This window comes from Labrus bergylta, chromosome 4 (assembly GCF_963930695.1).
Source record: "Labrus bergylta chromosome 4, fLabBer1.1, whole genome shotgun sequence".
Classification (NCBI taxonomy): domain Eukaryota; kingdom Metazoa; phylum Chordata; class Actinopteri; order Labriformes; family Labridae; genus Labrus; species Labrus bergylta.
This window is the reverse complement of record NC_089198.1, coordinates 15,730,919-15,752,623: the sequence shown is the minus strand read 5'-3', so window position 1 is coordinate 15,752,623 and position 21,705 is coordinate 15,730,919. Positions and strand designations below refer to the sequence as shown.

The window sequence follows — 21,705 nt, the reverse complement described above, 5'->3', positions numbered from 1 at the left end:
AACTCTGCATGGAGACCAGACATACATTTCTATTAAAAAACTTTGAATGTGCAGCTGTGACTCCATGCTGCTGCGTATCATAAGATTAAGTAGGATTTGTGGGTTTATAAAAAGCAGCAAATGGTGTGTTTAGGGTCAGAGCGGTCATGTCCAGTAACAGCTGGTGTTAACATATCCGACAAGTGTGCCCTCATACAGTCAGAGATAAAACTGCTGGGTATAACCTCGGATCACAACCTTTTATGGTCTAAACTAATTGATAATATTAAGAGCACGAGAGACACCAGATCTATGTCAGCTGTGAGAAGAGGTTTTTTTATGTATGCCTCCAGATGACATTAAAGATCTTAATGCTTTGGATTCACAGATCAATTACGGTTTTGTAATTTGGTCCAGTATTTCAATAATTTACAAAAAATGTAAAGTAGCTCAAAATAACGTGCCCTGTTGTTCTTTAAAGTGCTCTTACAGAACTCATGTAACTGACATGCATAACTGAGTGTTAGACAGAGATCCATCAATGCTTTGTCAAATTTCTCAGAATACACAATCCGAAGCTATTATAATATAATTTATTATATAATAGCTCTTGTGAAAGATTATTCTCTTAGTCAATCAATCAGTCTTTATTTGTATAGCTTCAATTTATTACGAATGTCATCTCAAGACACTTTAGAAAAGAGCAAGGTAAAAGACCTTATTCATTATTACAAAGACCCAACGTTAATCCATCATGAGCACAGCACAGGGTAAAAAAAAAAAAAATGGTTTCAAATTGAGAAATAATCCTAAAAGTTCATTCAGACAGGAAATGTTCTTCTATTAAGAATTGTTCTGTGTAGATGTGTGTATGCATGTAAATCGTTTTATTTGTAAGTAGAGAGAAAAATGAATGTTTAAAGACTTGTGTTATTGATTATTGTAAATGGATGGTTGTTTCTCTTCTGTAAATGTAATGAGAGGAGCTGTTTGTGCTTTTTGACCTCGTTAGTTTTACCGTAGTCTGCCTGAAAAACAGAGAATTTACAAATGGTGAAGGACTCGCTTCTTTAGCGAAGGTAATAAAATATTTATCTAATTACATTTAGACTACAGAGTTTTATCAGCAGAATTAAATTAAAGAGTGACTCCTTTAAAAATCTAATTAAGATGATTTTTTTCTTAATGCTGAAAGTAAAGCTTGTCTTAAACAATTGTAGCAAAGTCAGAAAGAACAAACCAGCTCTGTATAGTGGAGTGGAGTAGAAGCATCACATTTCTATCATTTAAATACAGACAAATTACATCAAAATTGTTCTCCAGTCTTTGCGGCCTTTTCTGGATGTCCATAATACAACAATAATGGAGGTTTCATATTCTCTGGAGTGGAGATTGCAGGATTAACATCAAACTGAGAGGGTTAAAGGGCAAATAGCTTCTCCATCAGAGTAGCAGCTGTGTGTTTCTGTAAGGAAAAAGCTAAAGCCAGACATATCTCAGTTGAACAGAACCCTCTGCGTGCGATACCCTGAAGTAGTTTCATTTCAAACATTGGTGAGAGATTGTAAAAGCTTTTGGTCTGGTAGGGACTTCAGACGGTGTTTCATTTCTTTAAATGTGCCAGTGATTTCAGCCGACTGTGTGTGGGCGTCACAATGTATTGTTTGAGGTAAAAGAAGCCACAGATTGTAAAGCTGATTGTCTTGGTGGTGGTCGGTCAAAGGCCTCTGGAAACCAGACTATAAATGGACTGCTAATTAAAGTTTGTAAGGTAAGAAGGGTGCTGCAGAAGAAACACGATACAGGTATCAGGTGAAGACAGCAGGCAGCGGTATCAACGTTACAACAAGAGAACAGCAGGAGAAGAGACTCTGACAGAGCATTCAATGGTACACCCGACAAGCACTTTTATTGTTTCTCATCACACATTGCACATGCACCTTCAAAAATACCTTTCATTTAAAAAAACATCACTTCTCTTCGTCACCGGCTGTCTGTACATGAGCTTCCTTGCCAGCATTTCTCTCACTGAGTGTCCTTCTGAAGTCTTTCTCAAGTTCAAGAAGTTTTGAATAGAGGACCTCACACATTTCTTCATCTATATCCATCTGAAACATGAACAGAAAAAAACACATCAATTCATTATATAGACATAAAGCACCACTCAAAAAGTCAGTTTAAAGCCCCACCCCTGGTTTTCTTGCTTGATGTTCTTGATTTCCTGCTTGATTGATTCAAAACTTGAATTTCAGTAGATTCAAGACTCTCTTACAGATATTGTCATGACTGCTAAGATGCTGTGGTAAGATTACAAGTCTAAACAACGTTTTCCTATTTAAATGGCCAACAGTGTACCCTGTGCACAGCCAATACGTTCTCAGGTGCGCACAGTTGGAGAAACATAGCATGAAAAAAAAAAAAATCTGTGGCACGGATTATTAACTTTTCCTTTTTGTTACTACCACTTACACCTCCTCTACCGTAAGTTTTAGAGTATCTCTTAAAAGTAGAAATAAACCACAAAATTAACAGCCAAAAGAAGTAGTCCTCAATGCTAATGCTAAATTATTTAGTTGTAAAGTATGACCAACAGCTGAAAGTAGCGTACAAAGTACTACTGTTTGCACACTGAATCTGCAAACATAATATACAAAAAAAAAAAGAGAATTGTATGTTATTTGTAGACCAGTGCAAATATGACTCTACTTGCATCTTTGAATTGACTCTTTGTAAAAAATTGCTTCCTCTTTTGTCTTATCCCTTAACCAGGTTCAGGGTAATGTCAGGTGTATCTTCTTCCTCACCTGCCGTGGCTGAGTGTAGCTTTTCCCGAGTCCTGAAGATAAACTATGATACTTTGCTCTGGGATCCAGACACTCGGGATTTTGAAGAAACAACCAATGCTGTGGAAACAGGGCAGGAATTCATATTAGCAGTGATTCTATTCTGACGTGAATCCTTACTGTACTTTCACATGGACAACAACAGAGCAGGCTGACAACATACCAGAGCCTCTGCTCCATTGTACGGTGTGAGTGTGAATGTGTTAGTGAAGATCCTGACCTGAAAAATAAATCATCAAACATGAGACAGTTTCTGTGCCATACATAAACAAATGCACTTAAATGAACACAGATTGGTAGAATAATAATCGTTTAAAAAATATGCTACCAGCCACATGATGGGCATGATGAGAGTCCAGAAGAAGGAGGGGAGGATGCCGTAGGTCAGATTAGTCATCACCAGTCCTGGACAGATAACAGAGGAGAACAGCCCCTGTTACAGAGAGAAGGACCCAAAACACAACAAATACATTGATATGAAAAGGTTTTACTAGTACAGAATACAACCCTTTTATAACAGTGTAGAATATGTCGTAGATCTAATGAATGATGTTCAAGAATATTTAAATAAAGTGTTAAAGATAACACATCTTTAAAAACAAATGAGGGCTCTCTAAGTAGAGAGGACTGAAGAAACAATTGGCAGGTTCTGTAAAATAGATTGTTCAATCTTTTTTTAATAGTTTTGCATTTTTTTCTAGAAGATCAGAAGTGATAGTCACCGCTGTATCAGTGATGTGCAGATTGTGTGACAGTTGTACCTGACTGTTTTTGTGTCTGTTGATTGCCACACTGAGCATGTCTGATGCGTATTTGGAGGAACTGTAGGGCTCTGTCCCATTTCTGTGCTGCATGTCATCGATGCTGAAGGCAGAGCGGCGTGCGTTACTCGACGAGGTCCATACCACTCTGGATACCTGACCTGCCTGACACAGCAGGGACTCCAGCTCTCTGATCTACACCAACATGGACATCAACCCACTGTTATTATCCTTGGTAACTCTATAACTTCATAAACATGAATGAAAATATTACCCATCACTAACAGCTCGATTTTAAATGCATAAAACATTGAGGAAAAGTTATATACTCTCTTAATTAAGGGATCTGTTCTCAGTGTTAATATTTCATGTAAGTGGGCAGTATGGGGTGTACCAGGAGAAAATGACCAAAGAGGTTGGTGGTGAAAACTTCCTGCAGACCATCTGAGTTGATTTGGTCCTGTTGAGTCAAGAGACCCTCTCCTGTAGCAAACATGTTGACCACATTTCTGCAGAGAGAGGGGGGGCACAATCACATCACAGCATGGACAATGGACGAGTTGCATGAGTTTAAAAGCTGCAAACTTTCAGTGAATATGAAAAACCAAAACAGATAAGTAAACGTAAAGCAATCAAAAAAAAAGTCAGGAACTAGGTTTGGAGTTTTACCTGGAGAACAGACCGTTAAAAAACGCTCTGACGTCCACCTGAGGGTTTGGCATAATTCCTGCATTTAGATACAAGAAGTCAATCCTGCTGTACCTGAGGGAAAACCCAAACATGCATCAAACATTAATCAAATGTTATTCCAGAATCACTATTTATAAGTTCAGGTGAGGAGAACAAGGAGCTCTGATATCAGTGTATCAACAGTGTCATAACGTCATTGTATCTACCTGGTCTTGACCTCCTGAGCAGCGGTCAGCACTGATTGCACAGAGCCCACATCCAGGTGCAGCAGGTCCACACGGGCATCAGGATGAGAGGTGAGGAGGGCAGAGCGGGCAGCCTGGGCTCGCTGCATGTTTCTACAGGCCAGACACAGCCGGAGCGTGCTGTCCTCAGTCAGCAGCCTCTCACACAGGGCCAGGCCGATACCACTGCATGAAGTGACCGACAAACACAAGCACGCAAACACTATTCTGTTAAGAGCTGTGTGATCACTAAGAGTTATTGAGTAAATCTAAATCTAAACATAGACGGTCTCAAATGATCAGTTGGAGAAAATGATAAAGGCACATTCAAAATGTGTTTGTGGCCTAAAGCCTAATTACATGTAATCAAAAATAAATCAAGCAATCAAAATATCCTGAACTAGTGCTTTCAAGTTGACAGGAGGGTAACAATATTATTAGGATATTTTCAGTTTCACTTTCTGGTGTGCTTTATGTTTTTGTATCTTATTCCCTGCTGTAAAGAACATTTTATTTTATTTGATTCTATAATTACAAATATACAGCTGCTGGCTGTCAAAAGTAATTAAACATACATTGTGTTTGTCATTACATTTTAGCGTTGGCCTTCTCTGTTGGGCTTTGACGTATTTAGACTGGTACATAGATATGGTACAGCGACTATTTTTCCCAATGCAGAAACATAAAATGAATATAAGGACATTAAAAGTTATCTTATACAAAAGTATAGTGTTGTGTTTACATCTCGCGAGATGAGTTGTCACCATAACGACGTGACGTCTTTATTAACCGTACAAAAAAACGCATTATCGCTGTGGACTTACCTGTTCGCGCCTGTGACAATGACAGTTCTCTCCATGTCTATAACCGGAGCTAGCAGCTGCTGGGAGCAAAGACAGGACCAGTCCGAGGTCTGAAACCAGTTCTAGTGTTCCGCAAAACGGGGAATGTACAACCCATCGTCCCATTCCGCTGAGAAGCGTCAGCCTATGTGCTCGAGTGGTGTGATTGGATGTCAGCAAACCGATGGCCAATCAGGTACTAGTACGGAGCGCGACGAGGGTAAATAATGAAAGGGCGCAATGATTAAAAGAGGCTAGACCAGTGGTTCTCAAACTATGGTACGCGTACCACCGGTGGTACGTGGGCTCCCTGTGGTGGTACGCAAAGAAATCTCCACAATATATAAAACAAACCCGTTCAGCATAAAACGACATTTTTTTGTTGTTGTCGTACTCTTATCTGTCTTGTATCTATTGGGCTGTATTTATATCAAATGTGTTTTCCCCTCTAAATTAATCTTGTTTTTGCAACAAACAACTTTAATCTGCCCAATTTATGCTGCGCACAGACATAAACAACAACAGGAGTACACCTCACGTTTTGAAGTTCCACTCAATATTCTGTTATAGTTCAGTACTGAAACAACAGCAAGCAGCTGTAGGTATACATTAACAGATATTCTGTTATTTATTGGAGTTCAGCACACATTAACATTTGTAGCTTCAGTTTTGATGCATGTAGGGACAGTGGTCCTTATCACTCCCTCTCCCTCTCTCTCTCTCTCTCTCTCTCTCTCTGTAGCTCTGAAGCTGATGTGATTCTGCTCTCTTTTGATATGTTTCTCCAGTTTCTGCAGTGAGCTTGTTGTAAATAATACAACTTTATCAACAAAGACAATTTGGAATATGTTTCAAAAGGCAATGAAACGTTAAAGGATAAATATGATAACATTTAAAATACATGTAGTGAACATTTAAATAGAGATTTTTAGTTTGAAAGCTGTTAAACGGTCAATATTTTACAAGGTAGAGTTTAATACTTCAAAATAATCTAAATTCAATTACATATGATCAGATATGCAGTGAATATTATATTTTATCTATTCAAAGGGTTCTTCAGTTTACTGCAATTAAAAAAAGCAACTTTTCAACAATGTAAAGATCAAATGTATTTAGAAAGAAGAAATTCACAAAAAAGTGTGTTCACATGTATATTAACTGTACAATGTTCTTTATTTGAACTAATACTGATAGAATCATATGAATACTGCAAACAGAAATAAGACATAATGAAAGATGCAATTTATATAACTTTTGCATTATTTACAGGGGTGTTAGGGTTTGACAGGTTTTCAAAAGACAACTATTTAGCATTGCACAAATTATTTTGTATTTTCAACACTTAAATGTTCATAAAATACTTGAGTACTCTGCTGCAGAGTAAAAACCCATGTTTTATTAAGCAACATACATTATTGTTTCATCCTTTCATATTAAGAAACAAATATATTAAAATTCAAGGTCACATGACTCAACATTCACAATTAAATGTGCACTAGAAATAGATGTTTATTAGGTAATCAAAAATGTGTTTTAAAACCTATGAATAACATGAAGTACTCGATAAATAGAAATGACTTAGGAAATAAAAAGCATTTAATAAATACAAAGAGGTGTGAATAGTGCTTGTTTGCACGATATCTACAATTTAAATCTCTGTTCAAGTGTAAACCTTCTCCTCATATCTTTTTATTTACAGCACCATTGTTGCAAGAAGGCAAAAAAACTAACGGAAAATATTGAATTGGTGGTTTCTGATTCCATATAAATCCAGACTGCAGGGAGCAATTGTTACAGTGCATGGCGGAGAGAGGCGGCCTGTCTTGTCTGCTACGCCAGGCTCTCCATCAGCTGAGTGTGGATCTCCTGAAAGCCAGGCCTCTGTTTGGCATTCCTCCTCCAGCAGCTCAGCATCAAATCGTTGTAGACAGTGTCCGGACAACAGGGAGGCTTCGGCAGGTACACCTGAGAGCGAAAAATAAAAGGTTACAGTACAGGCTGTACAGCAAAAGTACAGGCTCTGAAATGAACTCAAAGTGTGAACATGTGTACTGGTTGTTACTGTGCAAAGCTACCTGAACCTGAACATCCTGTTTGGGCGACTTTATTTTATGTATGATTACCCCAAAAAATGTGATTGACCATACCTGACACACCATAAACAGATTGGACTGGTCGCCTGTATCTGGGCGCTGCTCACCTGTTTGCCCTGGTCCCTGAAGAACTCTCCTGTGTTTTCAATGACCTGCTCGTCAGAGAGCTGTGGGTACGGCTGCTCCTTACACAGAGTGAGAATCTCCCACAGAGTCACCCCGAACGCCCACACATCACTGGCCATTGTGAACTTACCCTTAGAAAACAGAAAACTTACATTTATATAAAACCCAGCAAAGAATGAATATGTTAAAAGACATACCCAGAGTTTTTCAAGATTGTTTACCGTTTGTTTCTTTTTTTACCTTAAAATCCTTACAGAACTTTGGCTGCACATGTTTATTTATTAAACGTGATGAAGCACTTATTTGGAGAAATTTGCCTTGGACTCCAGAGCTGAACACACACTTAGCTGTCTCCACAATAGAATCAATAAATAAAAATAATAGAAACAAACAACAATCCACATGTAAACAGAGAAGTGCAAACCCATGAACACCACAAACATATATTGCACATTGCACATATTGCACAAAATCTGCATTAAACACAACATAAGGAAAGGAAAAAGTATTAAAACACCACGATGCTATTGCACAACCCATACAGCCTTAATAAACTTTATTAATACACTTTACTGATGTGGGCACAAAGCAGTTTTTAGGGACTCCTCTGCCAGATGGTAAAAGGTCATACTCAGCATGGAGAATGTGAGACGGGTCAGACAATACCCTCTGTGCTTGCCTGAGAACAGCATGCTCATATATTGACTGTAAGGAGAGGTTTTCGGTCCTCCTCACAACCTTCATGGCAGTCTGCACCAGACGAACAAGCTTAGATTTCAACTGAACAGAGAGACCACCGCTATGCTGACATCCAATACCTGAGGATACTCTAAAACACTACTCGGCTTAGCACTCACCAGCAGGATGCTCTCCCAGGACATCCAGCGAATAGGCAGCACCGCCCGTCCCTGGATCCTGTAGTAATCCCCTCTGTACAGGTTCCTGCTCATGCCGAAGTCAGCGATCTTTATGGTGAAGTTCTTTCCTACCAGGCAGTTTCGTGTTGCCAGATCACGGTGGACAAAGTTGAGAGAGGACAGGTACTTCATACCAGAAGCAATCTGCACAGCCATGCCGATAAGTTTACTGCAAGAGAAGGTGTATGATTGTGATTTTATCTCATTATTGTATCATCCATTATAATATTCAAAGCCAGAAGCAGGCTTACAACAAATCAGTATTTAGGAAAAAGAGTGGACACACATATTACAAATAACATTAAAGAAGTAGTGTTTTTACCAAGCCCAAGAAACAAAAGTGGCCAACTCATACAGAGAAATGTAGATGTCTTGAGATGGACTTGAGTTTGTATAGCACTTGTCTCGTCGTCTGACTACTCAAAGTCACGTTCACCCATTCACACACATCCACACATAGCAGCAGGAGCGATTTGGGGTTCAGTGTCTTGTTTGGTGCATGTCCTCCCCCACTCTCTCTCCCCTTAACTCCCTGTCTCTCTGTTTCAGTGCTGTCAAATAAAGGCCAAAAAGCCCCCAAAAAGTCTAGAGAAATCATATATCAAAGGTGTTCTTATATTAACATAGGCCTACTGTTATAAGGACAATGCAAAAGAAAATGTGAATCGTTTTTTTTTGACTGTGCAAATTTTGCATAATTAACAGATCCCCATCTCCTCCTGGATATTTCTCCTTGTGGTTTGTGTGAGAGTAGTGCCAAATGTGAGAGCCAAAGGAAACATCCTGGTCTCAACTCCTTGTTAAGTTGTATTTGCTGTAATTTATGTTTATACAAAATATCGTTGAACCTTTTCTCTTCAAATCTAGCAAGATTTATTTTCCAAAATTGTGTTCATGCTGCGAGATAAATTCTTTCTCAACATTTTGTTAGTCTAATGTAAGTGAATATGTAACCAACAGGTCTGCTTACTTTATTTCAATCCCCATATGCCTGCAGTATCATTACATAGGCGAGACATTTAAAATAGAGAGGAGTAATATTTTAAACTAAATACATAATATTTACTCTAAATATGACCTAATGTGACGATATGAGCCTACCTGACCATACCCTTTCCCTCTTCCTTCTCTTGTTCAGTCTTATCTTCAGCAGCTTCTTTACGTCTCAGACTGCACAGGAACTGGTTCAGGTCTCCGTTCTCCATGTACTCAGTGATCATGCACAGCGGGTCAGTGTCCACGCACACCGCAAGCAGACGCACGATGTTGGGGTCCCTCAGACGAGACATGATCCGAATCTCTTTCAGGAAGTCATTCCTGCACATGGACAAACAATCGTAATTAAAGAGATAAATGTTGGAGCCGCATGTTCTTTTTATTTTGCTTTTATTTGTGATGTATTAATTATATTCTTGTGTGAGACCCAAAGTACCACGACCATGTATAGAAATGTAATTCCAACACTGAACACTGGGTGGAGCCTTACCTTATGGTGCATAAAGCCAAGGCTCCAGGTAAATGCATTTGTGTGAATGGAAGAAGACAAGTTTATGACCGTCTTTGACTCTCATGTCAGTTTGAACTTTTTTGTACATGATTTTGTATGTTGTTTGTTTGAATTATTGTAATCTTCATAAAATTTAATATAAATGAACAGATTGCTGTGTCTGAAGGGTAAACATGCATTATATGTTTCCTTGGCGTTGGGTCTGTACAATAAATAGTAACTTACAGCTAGAGACTCATTTTCGGGGCATTTTCTTAAAAACAAAAAGTTACACATTTTTTTCACCTTGCATTCTTGTTGGCATCTTCCCGCAGCGTTTTCACAGCCACCAGCAAAGGAGACTCAGTGTTTCCCTCTACATCCAAGTCGTCATCCAGGAAGTCCTGCATGCCCTCTGCCTCACACAAGTGCACCTGTTTAAAAATAACTTCTTCAGTCCATCATAGACTTGCCTACATTTGAAACCATCTTTTTTTCTTAATTTAGTTTAATACCACTAACTGATTCTTCTTTGTCAGCAATCTCTCGTACTTTCACCCAAAGCTTCGACCTTTTACTACAAACGTCAACATAACAGCGGTGGAAACATTAGAGCTATAAAAAGTGAGTTTACTTCTCCAAATTGGCCCTCTCCCAACTTCTCATTGAAGGTGAGTTTGTGTCTTGGGAACTCTCTCATGAAGGAATCCGTGCAGGCAAACAGATTCATGCTGACGGCTGCGATGGAGTTTGAGATGCAGTCTGAAGACTCCTGCAGGCTGATGATGTCTGCCTCCGCATAGTGAGGGGCTCCGTCTGCACCACCAGCTGCAAGAGCTTTACCGATGGAGCTCAGTTCTGATGTGAGAATACACAAACATTAGCACACTCTAGCAGCTCCAGCTATCCCCATACAGATAAGATAAGATAATCCTTTATTTATCCCACAATGGGGAAATTGACAGTGTTACAGCAGCAAAGAGCAAAGATTGCAGACAAAAAGTGAACACATTGCCACAGTGTTACACGTTAAGAGTCTTACCGAGATGTTCTGTGGACTGAGCAAACTCAGGTAGTTTCCGGATAAGGCGTGAAGGCTCCTGGTAGTCGGCGCAGAGGGGGAAGATTCTCTCGTAGGTGGAGTTGGAGGTGGAGCCGCCCTCACTGGTCAGAGAGGAGTGATGGGAGGAGAAGGGCTGAGTCTGGACGGCAAGACGAGCTGTGAGTTCATCGTCCAGCATCCGACGAGACGCCTAAAGACAGAAAGAGTTTATTAATATTTTTGATTTTGTTAAATAATCAAGGTTACAGGTAAGGTAAGACATCAAGGTTGGATATCTGATTTTAAAATAGAGCGTTTGGATTTTAGCAGAGGAAAAGGAGATGTTTTCTACACACTGGAATTTGCAAGTTCCCCTAAATGTTTTATTAATGCAATGTTTTGATTTACAAGGACTTCATCAATCAAACTTGACAAAAGGAAGGATAAATATACAGATAAAAAGAGACAGCTGCACCTATTATTAGAATATCAGAAGATACTAAAGAACATCTCTTGAATGCAAAGTTATTCCCCATAAAACTCATTACGGCAACTGGGTTTTAGTGGACTCACAGTGTTAATGCACACATTCAGCCTGTGAGTTTTGGACTCACACACAAACACAGACTGTCCAAGGGGTTTCTTTCATCCAGGTCATTACACCTATGAGACTTTTTTTTATTACCAAAACACCACAGACTGATGACTGCATTGCTTCACAGTCCATTTAAGACCATAAAGCTCATGCTAGAAAGCAAAACATTCATTCACAGAGTCATTTCTTTTACTGCCCCTTTGTTAATATATCTCCTCCTGGGCCAAAACCAATCAGAGAGCATTTACCGATTTGTTTTCTCTCATGCATAATATCTTTTTAGTACGCACATTTCTCCATTTTTAGCATATGTTGTGGAAAAACTTTGAAAACGTTTTCAAAAATAGTAGTAAATACATCCTGCATGGGCTTCAGTCCTCACATGTGTTAGTTTTTTCTAAATGTATTTTCTAGGCGTGTCTGACATTTTCAGAGCTTCTCCAGCACTGACACAGAATCACGGATTAGTGGACCTTAACTCTCTTCTCACCTTCTCGAGCATCTTCTGCCACACCTGCCTCCACAGGATGATGACTATGATCGTCAGCAGGATGGCGATAATGGCCACCAAGCAGCCAATCAGGATCCTGGTGTTGCTGTCGTCCATTTTATGAGTCGGATCATCTCCTGACATGAAGGGTTCAGAGAGTTTAGGTGGATTTGATTTAATCCATCACAGTTTAGGTTCTTAATATGAAAGCATGCTTTTTGCATAATCTCCTCCATGCTTCCTTCAGCACCCCAGTGAGAGGCCTGATGTATGTTTGATCAGTCGTTTCTAAAGCCAACAGCAGGGGGCACTGTTCAACCAGGAAACCATTTAGTTAAAGCACATCTTAAAATGAGTAATTACCCACACCAGGCCTGCACACTTACTTTATTAGAAGAGTCAAATGGATACAAGTAAAGTGCCAAAGGGTAGGGCATTTACCTTTACTGTGTCAGACCTGTTTGATAGGAATTTAAAGAGTGCACCTTTTTAATCTAAGAAGAGAATTAACGTGAAGTTTCAATAAATATAATGTTAGAAAAGTAATTTTTATTCAGTTTAATTTTCTCTCATGCTGAGTTTAAACTTTTTGGATAAAATCATGTGGGTCTGTGGTTTACAACAGCAAACAATGAACCGACATCAGCCCTTTGAGACTTTTTCAACAGCATGAGAGGTAGCATAATTTCATTGTATAAAATAGTAATCATCAACTCAGAGCAACCACTCAAACTAGGCCTGAACTACACTTTCAGACAGAAATAAATAAATGATCCTTCTGATAAAAAAAAGCTTCTATTTCATTCATGATTATACTTTAATTGTCTTTGTTTACAACCACATAACTTCTCAGCCACCTTGTATCAAAGCAACCAGCAGTTCATCTGGCTAACTGTCATCTCCTTTAATTAACAACGTAGAGTAAGAGACAAAAGTGTTGAGCTGCTGACCTGGTAATGTGTTTGTTGGGTGTCCGGGTTTTCTTGGACCGCGAGAATTATTGTAGACTGCTGAGCCTACAGAAGAAGGACAAAGACGTCGGGTCAGAGGTGGAAGCTGAGGGTCAGTGTGAAATGACAGCAGCTAATAAATTAACATAAACAGTGTGTGATTTTACCTGACTGGAAGGCCACCTCGCTGAACAGCATCCACACGTCGCTGAAGTGGAAGCGGCACTTGATGGCGCTGGCTGTGCGGTCTCCAAGCGGCACGGTGACAAAGCGGGCGCTCTGGCTCACACGGTCCACAGCAGGCCTGAAGGTTACGGGCTCGGGCTCCCAGTCTGATCCTGACCGGAAGTAACAGCCGGCCTGTCTGAACATCCTCACTCCTCTGCTGAACATGTTGTTACAGTGGACCTGAGGATGGAACATTGGCATACTCAATTTGATTAAATCTATGTCATGCAAATATTAAATTATCCTACCGACTAGCCATGTGCCTTTTTTTCCTTTTTAAAAATTGACCATGATGACTAAACGGTTACCTCAGAGTCAGGGTTAAAAATGGAAAGATGACGCAGGAGCAGGTGTACTGATGACTAATCTGTTTTGCTGTGCTGTAGCTGAAACATCTTTCATCTCTGGACACAGCACTTACCCATCCCATGACAAATAGGCTCATTATACAGGGCTATTCTGCATCATTTTATACATTTTATGTCTCAGTAAAAATCCCTGCAGCTATTGGAGATGGATGCTTGCCCAGTGTCATGCTACACAACTCACTAAACCGTAGTGTTGGCTCAGCATTTTTCTAAAATATTTCACTTGTGTACTCCCCCTGCTCCTTACCTTCATGGAGGTGAAGTTTCGGATGTGGTCGAACTCAAAGATCATCTCCACATAACCTTTGGGGAAGCTCTTGTTGCTCCAACCCACAAAGTCGTAGCCCGGCCACATGCCGTATATGTGGCTGTGGAGGAAATCATCCAATCCCCAGGTACCGTCTGTCAGTTGGCCCAGGCCCTTTGTCAGCCTAGTGGAGGGGATGAACAGTGGAAATATAAATGAAGACATGCATTTTAAATCCTATTTATTAAGGAGCTCAGAGAAAAACACCACACGCACAATTGATCAAAATATGACTTCATGTTTCTTCTTTAAGAAGCAGTAAAATGCAGACCTTTCAGCCAACGCTCCATCATACACAGAGTCATTAAAGTAGACATCCAGGCCTCTGTAGATCATTTGGTGCCCATCTGGAATACTATAAGACATCAGGCCATCTGCAGGGGCAGAGAGGACAGGACTTATTCACTGCATGCTTATAGAAGATCATAAAAAAGAACAAGTTTTGCATGTCTAAAGTCTAATACTAACCAGCAAGTAACAAAAATGAATCCACAAAAACAAACAAATATAGGGCTATAGTGAAGCTGAAGACATTGCACTCTGTAATGTAATGTAAATACTGACCGAGCCATTCACAGCCGTAGAGCTCCACTCTCATGCACACGATCATGGAGTGATCCGTCACAGGCATGAAGCGCACAAATCGAGCAATGATTGGAGGTTCCAGGTCCTTCAGCACCACATCGTACGCATTCCTGTTCCCCTCAATCACCTGGCAGAGGAGACACAAAACACACAAAGAAGAAATGAGTGAGCGAGTGAAACGTGTCAGGGCTGAAAGTCAAACCATGAAAAAATTATTTGCATGTTGTTCATGTTTTGATTCTTTGGAGAAAAACTCTTCTGTTTAGAAACAATGTTTCTGTATTTCAAAATTAAAAAATGTGTGCTGCAGCACTAAAGCTGCATAAAAATGGGATTGGCAAATAGTTACATTTTAACAAAACCAGAAAAAACTGGTCTAATTAATCTCCTTCTTGCTCTGCTGAAATTTTCATCTAACCCATGACATCGGAGATTATCTGCTGTTATCTGTTGATCCCATCTGCTGCCATCTCTGAGCATTGGTGGGGAAAAGATTCAGATCAGATACTGTGTTAACACGTATTAACATACCAAACTGAACAGCAGAAATAAACATGTCCACAACCTGAAAGAAATACAACATTTAGGTCCCTTTAGCTCATTTACCACACCATGAAAACTGTACAGAGGATTGATTCTTGCATTAATTATCAGATTAAATTGTATTTAGGCTTAAATTTATACTGTCTATCATTAGGAGATTAGGAGAAGGTTGTTTTTCAGTGACAGGTGGATGCTGCTGGCTGTCTGTCAGGTGTCAGCTAATCACAGCCAGTTAATTTGACATCTTGGCATTTGACATAACCTGTGTTGTTGTTGCAAATTTTCAATTTTCAAGCAAATATCAGATAAATAATAAGTCTTGAGGTTTGGGTTATTGTACTTACAGGATGCCAAAGGTTTTGGGCTCAAGTATTTTCACAAAGTGGATACCGAGCATCATTTTGTTCATATGTTAGTACACATTGGCAGGTATCTCCCCTTCACACAATAACATCTATACACACTTACCTGCCTTCCCTTCCTATCATGCCAGCCCACCCAGTTGCTGCCGTCGCGGCTGTACTTGATCCTGTATCTCTGGGCAAACTCGTTACCCATCCCGTCGGCATGGCGACCCTGGGTGCCCACCAGGGTAATGAAGTGCAGTGAGCGCAGGTCCACCTGAAGGAACTCTTTGAGGCCGTCTGGCTCTGACATGATGTCAGGACACCAAGCTCCATCACCGTCTCCGTTATCCAGGTCAAGTCTGTAGAGGAGGAAGAAACAAGAGAGGAGGGCAGAGAGTTCAGAGAGAGGGAGAAAAGATGGATAAGAGCGAGTGAGGAGTGTTCAAAGGCATGCCGAGTGGAGGAAGAATTAACAAGACATGAAACATAGAGCAAGTAAATGTATCCCTCATGCATGATCTTTTCTCTATCGGAAATCTAAATTTGCATCTTTGACTACTCGATGTTTCTGCTGCACATATTGTATAGTATAAACTTCTACATATGCTGGGAGTCAAACAATCTCTTCTCAAGGTCCATTGAGTTGCTGCTCTGGAGCTTTTGAAAAAGTCCAATCCAAATCCATTGATCTTCTTGTGCAGATGGAGTTGGCTCAGCTGTCACAAAAGTTAACATTTTTAAGTTTTTAAGTTGTACGACCCATGAGCAAACTCCACCAGCTGATGAAGATTTTGTGGTTTCTTTAATGTCCAGAACAGCTACTGAATAATAATACAAATTAAAAAAATTAAAAACCCTTGTTTGGAACATTAAGAATTAGGCAGTATTTCACAACCATGTAGTGACTAGTTGGATTAAATCAAAACAGAATTTGGCAGAAATAGCAATGGCCATTGAAGGTTGAAAGAACCATATAGATTATCCGTATAAAATCTATCTTGAATTCAAATTCATTGAAGTTCATTGAACATGTGCATCTCTCAGGACATGAAAAAAGACATATTTTACAGCCCTATTCACTCATGCAAGAAAATACATTTCACAAAGTTTCAGGGGGAGCTGCATATGTGGACATAATAATTTTGGAATGTAGTAGTTGGAGTGAACTGATGTGTCTATGCTGCAGGAAATGTTCAGGAAATGTTCAGGAAATCTCCCGCTGAGCAAGCGGGTGGGTTGATGACATTTAGATCACGCAACCAATGATTGACAGGTGCGATCTTCTTGCACATATTGAAACTTCTTCATATTGTTTTCTGATGATCATTATGCTAATGTTTTACTGTTACATGGATACTGTGAATATATCCAATTACATGTTGCAAAGATATAAAAGGAAAAACTTTCATCACAGCACTGGACTCTGTTGCCCGTGCACCATCTTGGAACATCTATCTATCTAAGCCTCCTTGCTATAAAACAAGCAACTCAGAAAGATTCTAGGGGCTGGCGGTCTGGAAAACCGTAGAGATTTTCAGGAGTGCATATGTGAAAATAGCTTTATGTCTTAAATTGAGATATAAAAAAAAAGAAATGTGTGTCTTGAAACCTGCCTGCCGAATCTTGCAGCAGTTGACTCAGACCACTGGCTGGATGCAGAGATGTCCTCGTCCTGGATCTGCCCACCAGTCATACCCAGAGGATACCGACACATCTCTACAAAACACACAAGGCATCACTGACACACACATTTTGAGGTACATTTTAATGTGTTTTAGTACGTGTTACTGTGCGCCTGTATTTTCTCACGTGTAGTTTCGATCCTTTTCGTGTGTTTGCAGGATGTGAGGAAGCGTAAGTGGTAAGCCCCCCCCCCACCCCTCAGTCCCCTTTCCTGCAGCCCTGCAGGCCCCTAATGCCAAACAGAGGTGTCACTGTGTGGGTGCCAGTCTAAGCAGAGCGAGGCGGGAGTGGCCTCAGAGATGCTTGCTCGTCCTTTTTCACAATCTCTCCCGCAGACACGTGAGAGACATTTCTGTGTTTTAAAGCACCAGAACCTGCTGGTTAATAACTCAATCAACTAAAAATCTATTTGAAATCAACAAATGCTACATTTAAGTGTTCATATTACTGGGAAACTGACCTCTACATCTTACTTTTGCATAGAAATTTGTGTATCCTAAACATGGCTACCCGGTTATTAAGGGGCGTCTGTGTTTTATTCACTTGTACACACTGAACGCCTAACATGTTCTTAAAGACAGTGTCAGAACAAATAACCCTTTTACTGTGTAAATATTCAAAAGTAAAATGAGTGCATGTGTGTGAGAGGGAGCGTGTGTGTAGGTGTGTGTGTGTGTGTGTGTGTGTGTGTTACCTACAGCTACGCCTACGAATTTTCTAACTTTTTTTTTCCATGAATGCCCCCTGCTTGTGAAAGGTTCGCCTGTTCTGATGTTATTTGCTGTCTGACCATTAGGTAAACCACATACACACACTCTCCCTCACTTTCTCACACATACACACACATTACATTCTTGAGCTATAAGCCCACCCACCTAAAATTGCTTCTCTATGTTGTCAACATGCTTATCCCTCAAAAATATAAAGAGTGTCTTTACATTTTTTTGAATGACACCGGCTCGACATCATTCACTGATCAAACATTAAAACAAAAAATTAATCTTATTATGGCATTCATTGTCTAAATGACACGTGCATGAAACAGGTTGAACCTTTGTTGTTATCTCTGCAACAACCTATTCCTATTTTTTGGATTAGGATATCTATCCAGTACCTTATCTTGGCTAGAAGGACATGGATGCAAAAGTGAAATCTCTAATTTACCTGGGTTGACTTGACACCGGACAGCCGCAGCCAGCAGGAAAAAATAGACATGGTTCGTAATCGGATGAAGTGTCATGACCTTCATCTCTTCTCGACACACCTGGATGGTGGAAGTTTCAGGAAGGTCATAAATCAAAGAACCAAACACATTTACTACAGAAAATCTGGTGCTTTAGATGTAGATTATACATACCAAAATAAACATACACTAATCAATCAAATGCAGGGTTACACAACACTAAAGGTGTTAGTGTTGGACACACATTTATCATAAAAGAAAAAAGTTCAGTTATATAGATAACAGTTATATTTCAGGATGTTGCATGTAGTTGTACAGAGTTCAGCATCCATTAAACCTTGGTGAGACACATGCTGGTAAAAGCACACACAGTTCTCCTTGTAGCCCAGGGTCTTACTCTCTCCTCCACAGAACTTGGATTTATTTATCTTAGTACAAGTCCTGTGTAGGTTTAAGCAACGTTAAACTCTAACAAACTTGACTAGCACCTTCGACTTCTGTTCAGAAATTGCACCAAATCGTTCACGTGGTCGGCTCACCAGAGATATGCCGTGATGATGCCATTCTGTGCCAGTGCTACAGTATGAAATGAAGACTTGTATGGAATTATCTTTCTTTCTAAATGCAAATTTAGAAAAGTTAAAATGTTATTTAATCTTCAAAACCTGTGTCTGTCACACAGTTTTCACTTGAGTTTCCAATTCTGGCACTCTGACATGAAGATCATGAAGAGTGGAATAACTTTTCTAAAAGGGTATATATGAGCTACTGATTCAATAAAAACAAATGAAATGAAGTGCAGATATCCTGCCCCTTTTCACCTTAATGTAAACAAATACATATACTTCATGTAGTTCTGTGTTATGTACTTTCCGGTATGATATATTCTCTATACCGAGCTGAGCTGTGTTAGCACAAACTTTCTTCACAGTCAGTTTCCACTCCAAGCTTAATAGTCACATATGAGTAAAAATATGGATTTGACTTACTTTCGCAAGTTCTTCTCTTGTTATTATAAAACCATCAGTTTCAGGAAATATTCCACATCTACTTCTGTGAGTTAATGCATTCAGCACTGGAGTCACTGACCTCTTCCTTGTGAGGACTTTCAGGGAGTGGAAAAGAGAGAGGGAGAGGGAGAGAGGGAGAGAGAGAGAGAGAGGGGAAATGAAGGCTGATGTAAGACTTTTTCTGGCCGGAGGAAAGAAACAGAGAAAATAACACACTTTGGGAGTTTGAGGTGAAGCCAAGAAGTCCCAGAATTCCACCTGATCCACAAATGGTTTCAATTACGGCCCAGAGAGTCAGCTGAGTGCAGCAGAATCTGGCTGCTTCCACCAAGAGCTTCTGAAAAACACACAGACTGGACTTCATTTTCCAGCCGAGGAGAACCTGATAATTACTGAAGGAGAAGACCTGATTTGAAGAGTAACTCCTGGCATTAAAAACATAGTTATAACAGCAGAGAAGATGATGAAGCTTGTCGATATTATCGTACATAATATGTGAATCACAACAGCTTGGACACATTGAAAAGCTCATCTGTCTGCTAACTTTCTCTTTCATCCCACACACAACACTAACAATGCATAGATGTTTACAAATTCAGATCAAATTGTGTTTCCAGTGCTACGCCTTACTTATGGGCATGACAATGAAACTGGAATGAAATGAACACAACATGCCTTCAATAATGAAAAAGTTTTATTTTCTCCTCACAGTCCTCTGAAACTGCTGGTGCAGCAACACGAAACAGGAAAGAAACAGAAAGACTAAATAAATAAGATAAGCGATTACTTTTACTTCTACATCCAAAGCAACACATTTCTCATTAAAGCACAATGATTTTCATTTGATCAGACTCTGGGTTGCCAACTGCTAATCATCATTACAAATAACATCTCTCGCCTTTATCTCATGAAACATCTCCCTATATCTCGGCTCATGCTAATTTGAATAATAGTTTGATAATTTGAGATATACACGCCTGTAAGCTTCCTGTTGCAGACTTGTATGATCAGTATCTCTTCAGATCTGTATGCTAATTAAGAAGCTAAAGTAGGTCAGTTAGCTGGTGAGCTAAAATTAGCAGAAAGACAGCCCAGATGCTGCTCTAAGCTCAGCACTGTAGCAGTAGCTTGGCAGGGCTAGCCTGTGTCTCCAGACCTCATGCAAGGCTACGCTGACTTTACAGTAAGTTGTTTCATAATTATTAGGTCACTACGGAAAATTTGTAACATTATAGAGACACAGCTCCGAACTGCTTTTCCTTTTTTTCCAATAGTCATGTAGATTGAGATTGTACGAATGTAGTCTAGCTGTTTCGTTCTGCTTTCAGGCTTAATGCTAAGCTAACACTTTGCTAAGTTTAACTTAATATTTTACACACAGGAGCAAAATCAGTATTTACAAGGATTACATTTGGACAGAGTCAGGATAGTTTTCTCCCATTGTTTCAGTCTTTATGCTAAGCTAAGCTAACAGTTTGCTAGATGTGGCTTCATATTTTGCATACATGAGTACATCGTAGTCAAAACTTGTTATATTTGGACACATAAGTCTAGCTGTATCATTTGGTCCCTTCCTTTATGTTAGGCTAATCTAACTGCTCACTGGTAGTCAGATGTTTTACTTTTGGACTTGCTGGCTGTCTGCTGTGGCTTTGTTATACTAATGAAACTGATATAGTTTCCTTTTTAGTGTACTTGAGTATCAATATTCAGATTTTAATAACACAAGTCTAGCTGTTTCTTTCTGTTTAAAGTCTTTAGGCTAAGCTAAATACAGTATAAAGATTAAGGAGGTATCTGCCCACTTACCTCTGGACAAGAAAAAGAACCAATGGTTTCTTTTCCTAAAATTGTGAAGAGGTTTCTTCAATGGTAGAGTATAGAGATTTCATTCTTCCATTAATACTCTTCCAGGCTCAGAGTATCAACTATTTTTGAAACGAGAGAGAGAGACCAAAAGATTCATAATGAGTCATTATGTATTCTGCTGCCTACCTCAGGTTCTCATGGAGACAGAAGCTTGTGGTTCACAGACATCTGCAGGAGGTTAAACTGTATATCATCCAGACTGTTCCCGTGATTGTTATTATGATATTTTGGGAAAAAAAACATTTATTCCATTCTAGCTGGCAATGTTAGTTGAACAGCAAGAGGATGATGATCAAAGTTACCAGGGTGTACATTCAGAAATGATAAACGTTGGTGGAAAATTGAATGGCAATCCATCTAATTGTTGTAGAGATTGTTCAGTGTTGACTGACGAGTTTGTCTAAATTAGCATTCTAGAGCGACAGTGCTGGACTGACTATGAAGACTGAACAAAGGGATAAAGGTTATGTACAGCTAAACAATGTTTCTGAATTCATTTTACCTCCATAATTCATGAGGGTGTGAGGATATTGACCTTAGAGAC

At 39.6% G+C, this 21,705-nt stretch overlaps 2 protein-coding genes across 2 annotated transcripts; both read right to left on the bottom strand.

Annotated features, from left to right (window-relative positions):
- Nucleotides 1–1,861: 1,861 nt before the first annotated feature.
- LOC109996920 (3-keto-steroid reductase/17-beta-hydroxysteroid dehydrogenase 7) lies at nt 1,862–5,497 on the bottom strand. Its single transcript, XM_020651256.3, has 9 exons — nt 5,322–5,497; nt 4,480–4,683; nt 4,253–4,345; nt 3,978–4,092; nt 3,584–3,778; nt 3,151–3,255; nt 2,986–3,042; nt 2,784–2,882; nt 1,862–2,087 (listed from the first exon to the last, which is right to left on the bottom strand). Exons 1-9 carry the CDS (start codon nt 5,354–5,356, stop codon nt 1,950–1,952), a joined length of 1,041 nt encoding a protein of 346 aa, XP_020506912.2. The 5' UTR covers nt 5,357–5,497; the 3' UTR covers nt 1,862–1,949.
- A 917-nt stretch (nt 5,498–6,414) lies between these two features.
- On the bottom strand, nt 6,415–19,412 carry LOC109997574 (discoidin domain-containing receptor 2-like). The gene is made up of 17 exons (XM_029280179.2): nt 19,272–19,412; nt 18,264–18,363; nt 17,030–17,132; nt 15,538–15,775; nt 14,506–14,653; nt 14,213–14,315; nt 13,882–14,065; nt 13,206–13,446; nt 13,039–13,104; nt 12,089–12,225; nt 11,004–11,214; nt 10,596–10,819; nt 10,268–10,395; nt 9,577–9,792; nt 8,416–8,644; nt 7,540–7,689; nt 6,415–7,304 (listed from the first exon to the last, which is right to left on the bottom strand). The coding sequence occupies exons 2-17, from the start codon at nt 18,346–18,348 to the stop codon at nt 7,170–7,172; spliced, it is 2,598 nt and encodes an 865-aa protein (XP_029136012.2). The 5' UTR covers nt 18,349–18,363; nt 19,272–19,412; the 3' UTR covers nt 6,415–7,169.
- Between the last annotated feature and the right edge of the window lie 2,293 nt (nt 19,413–21,705).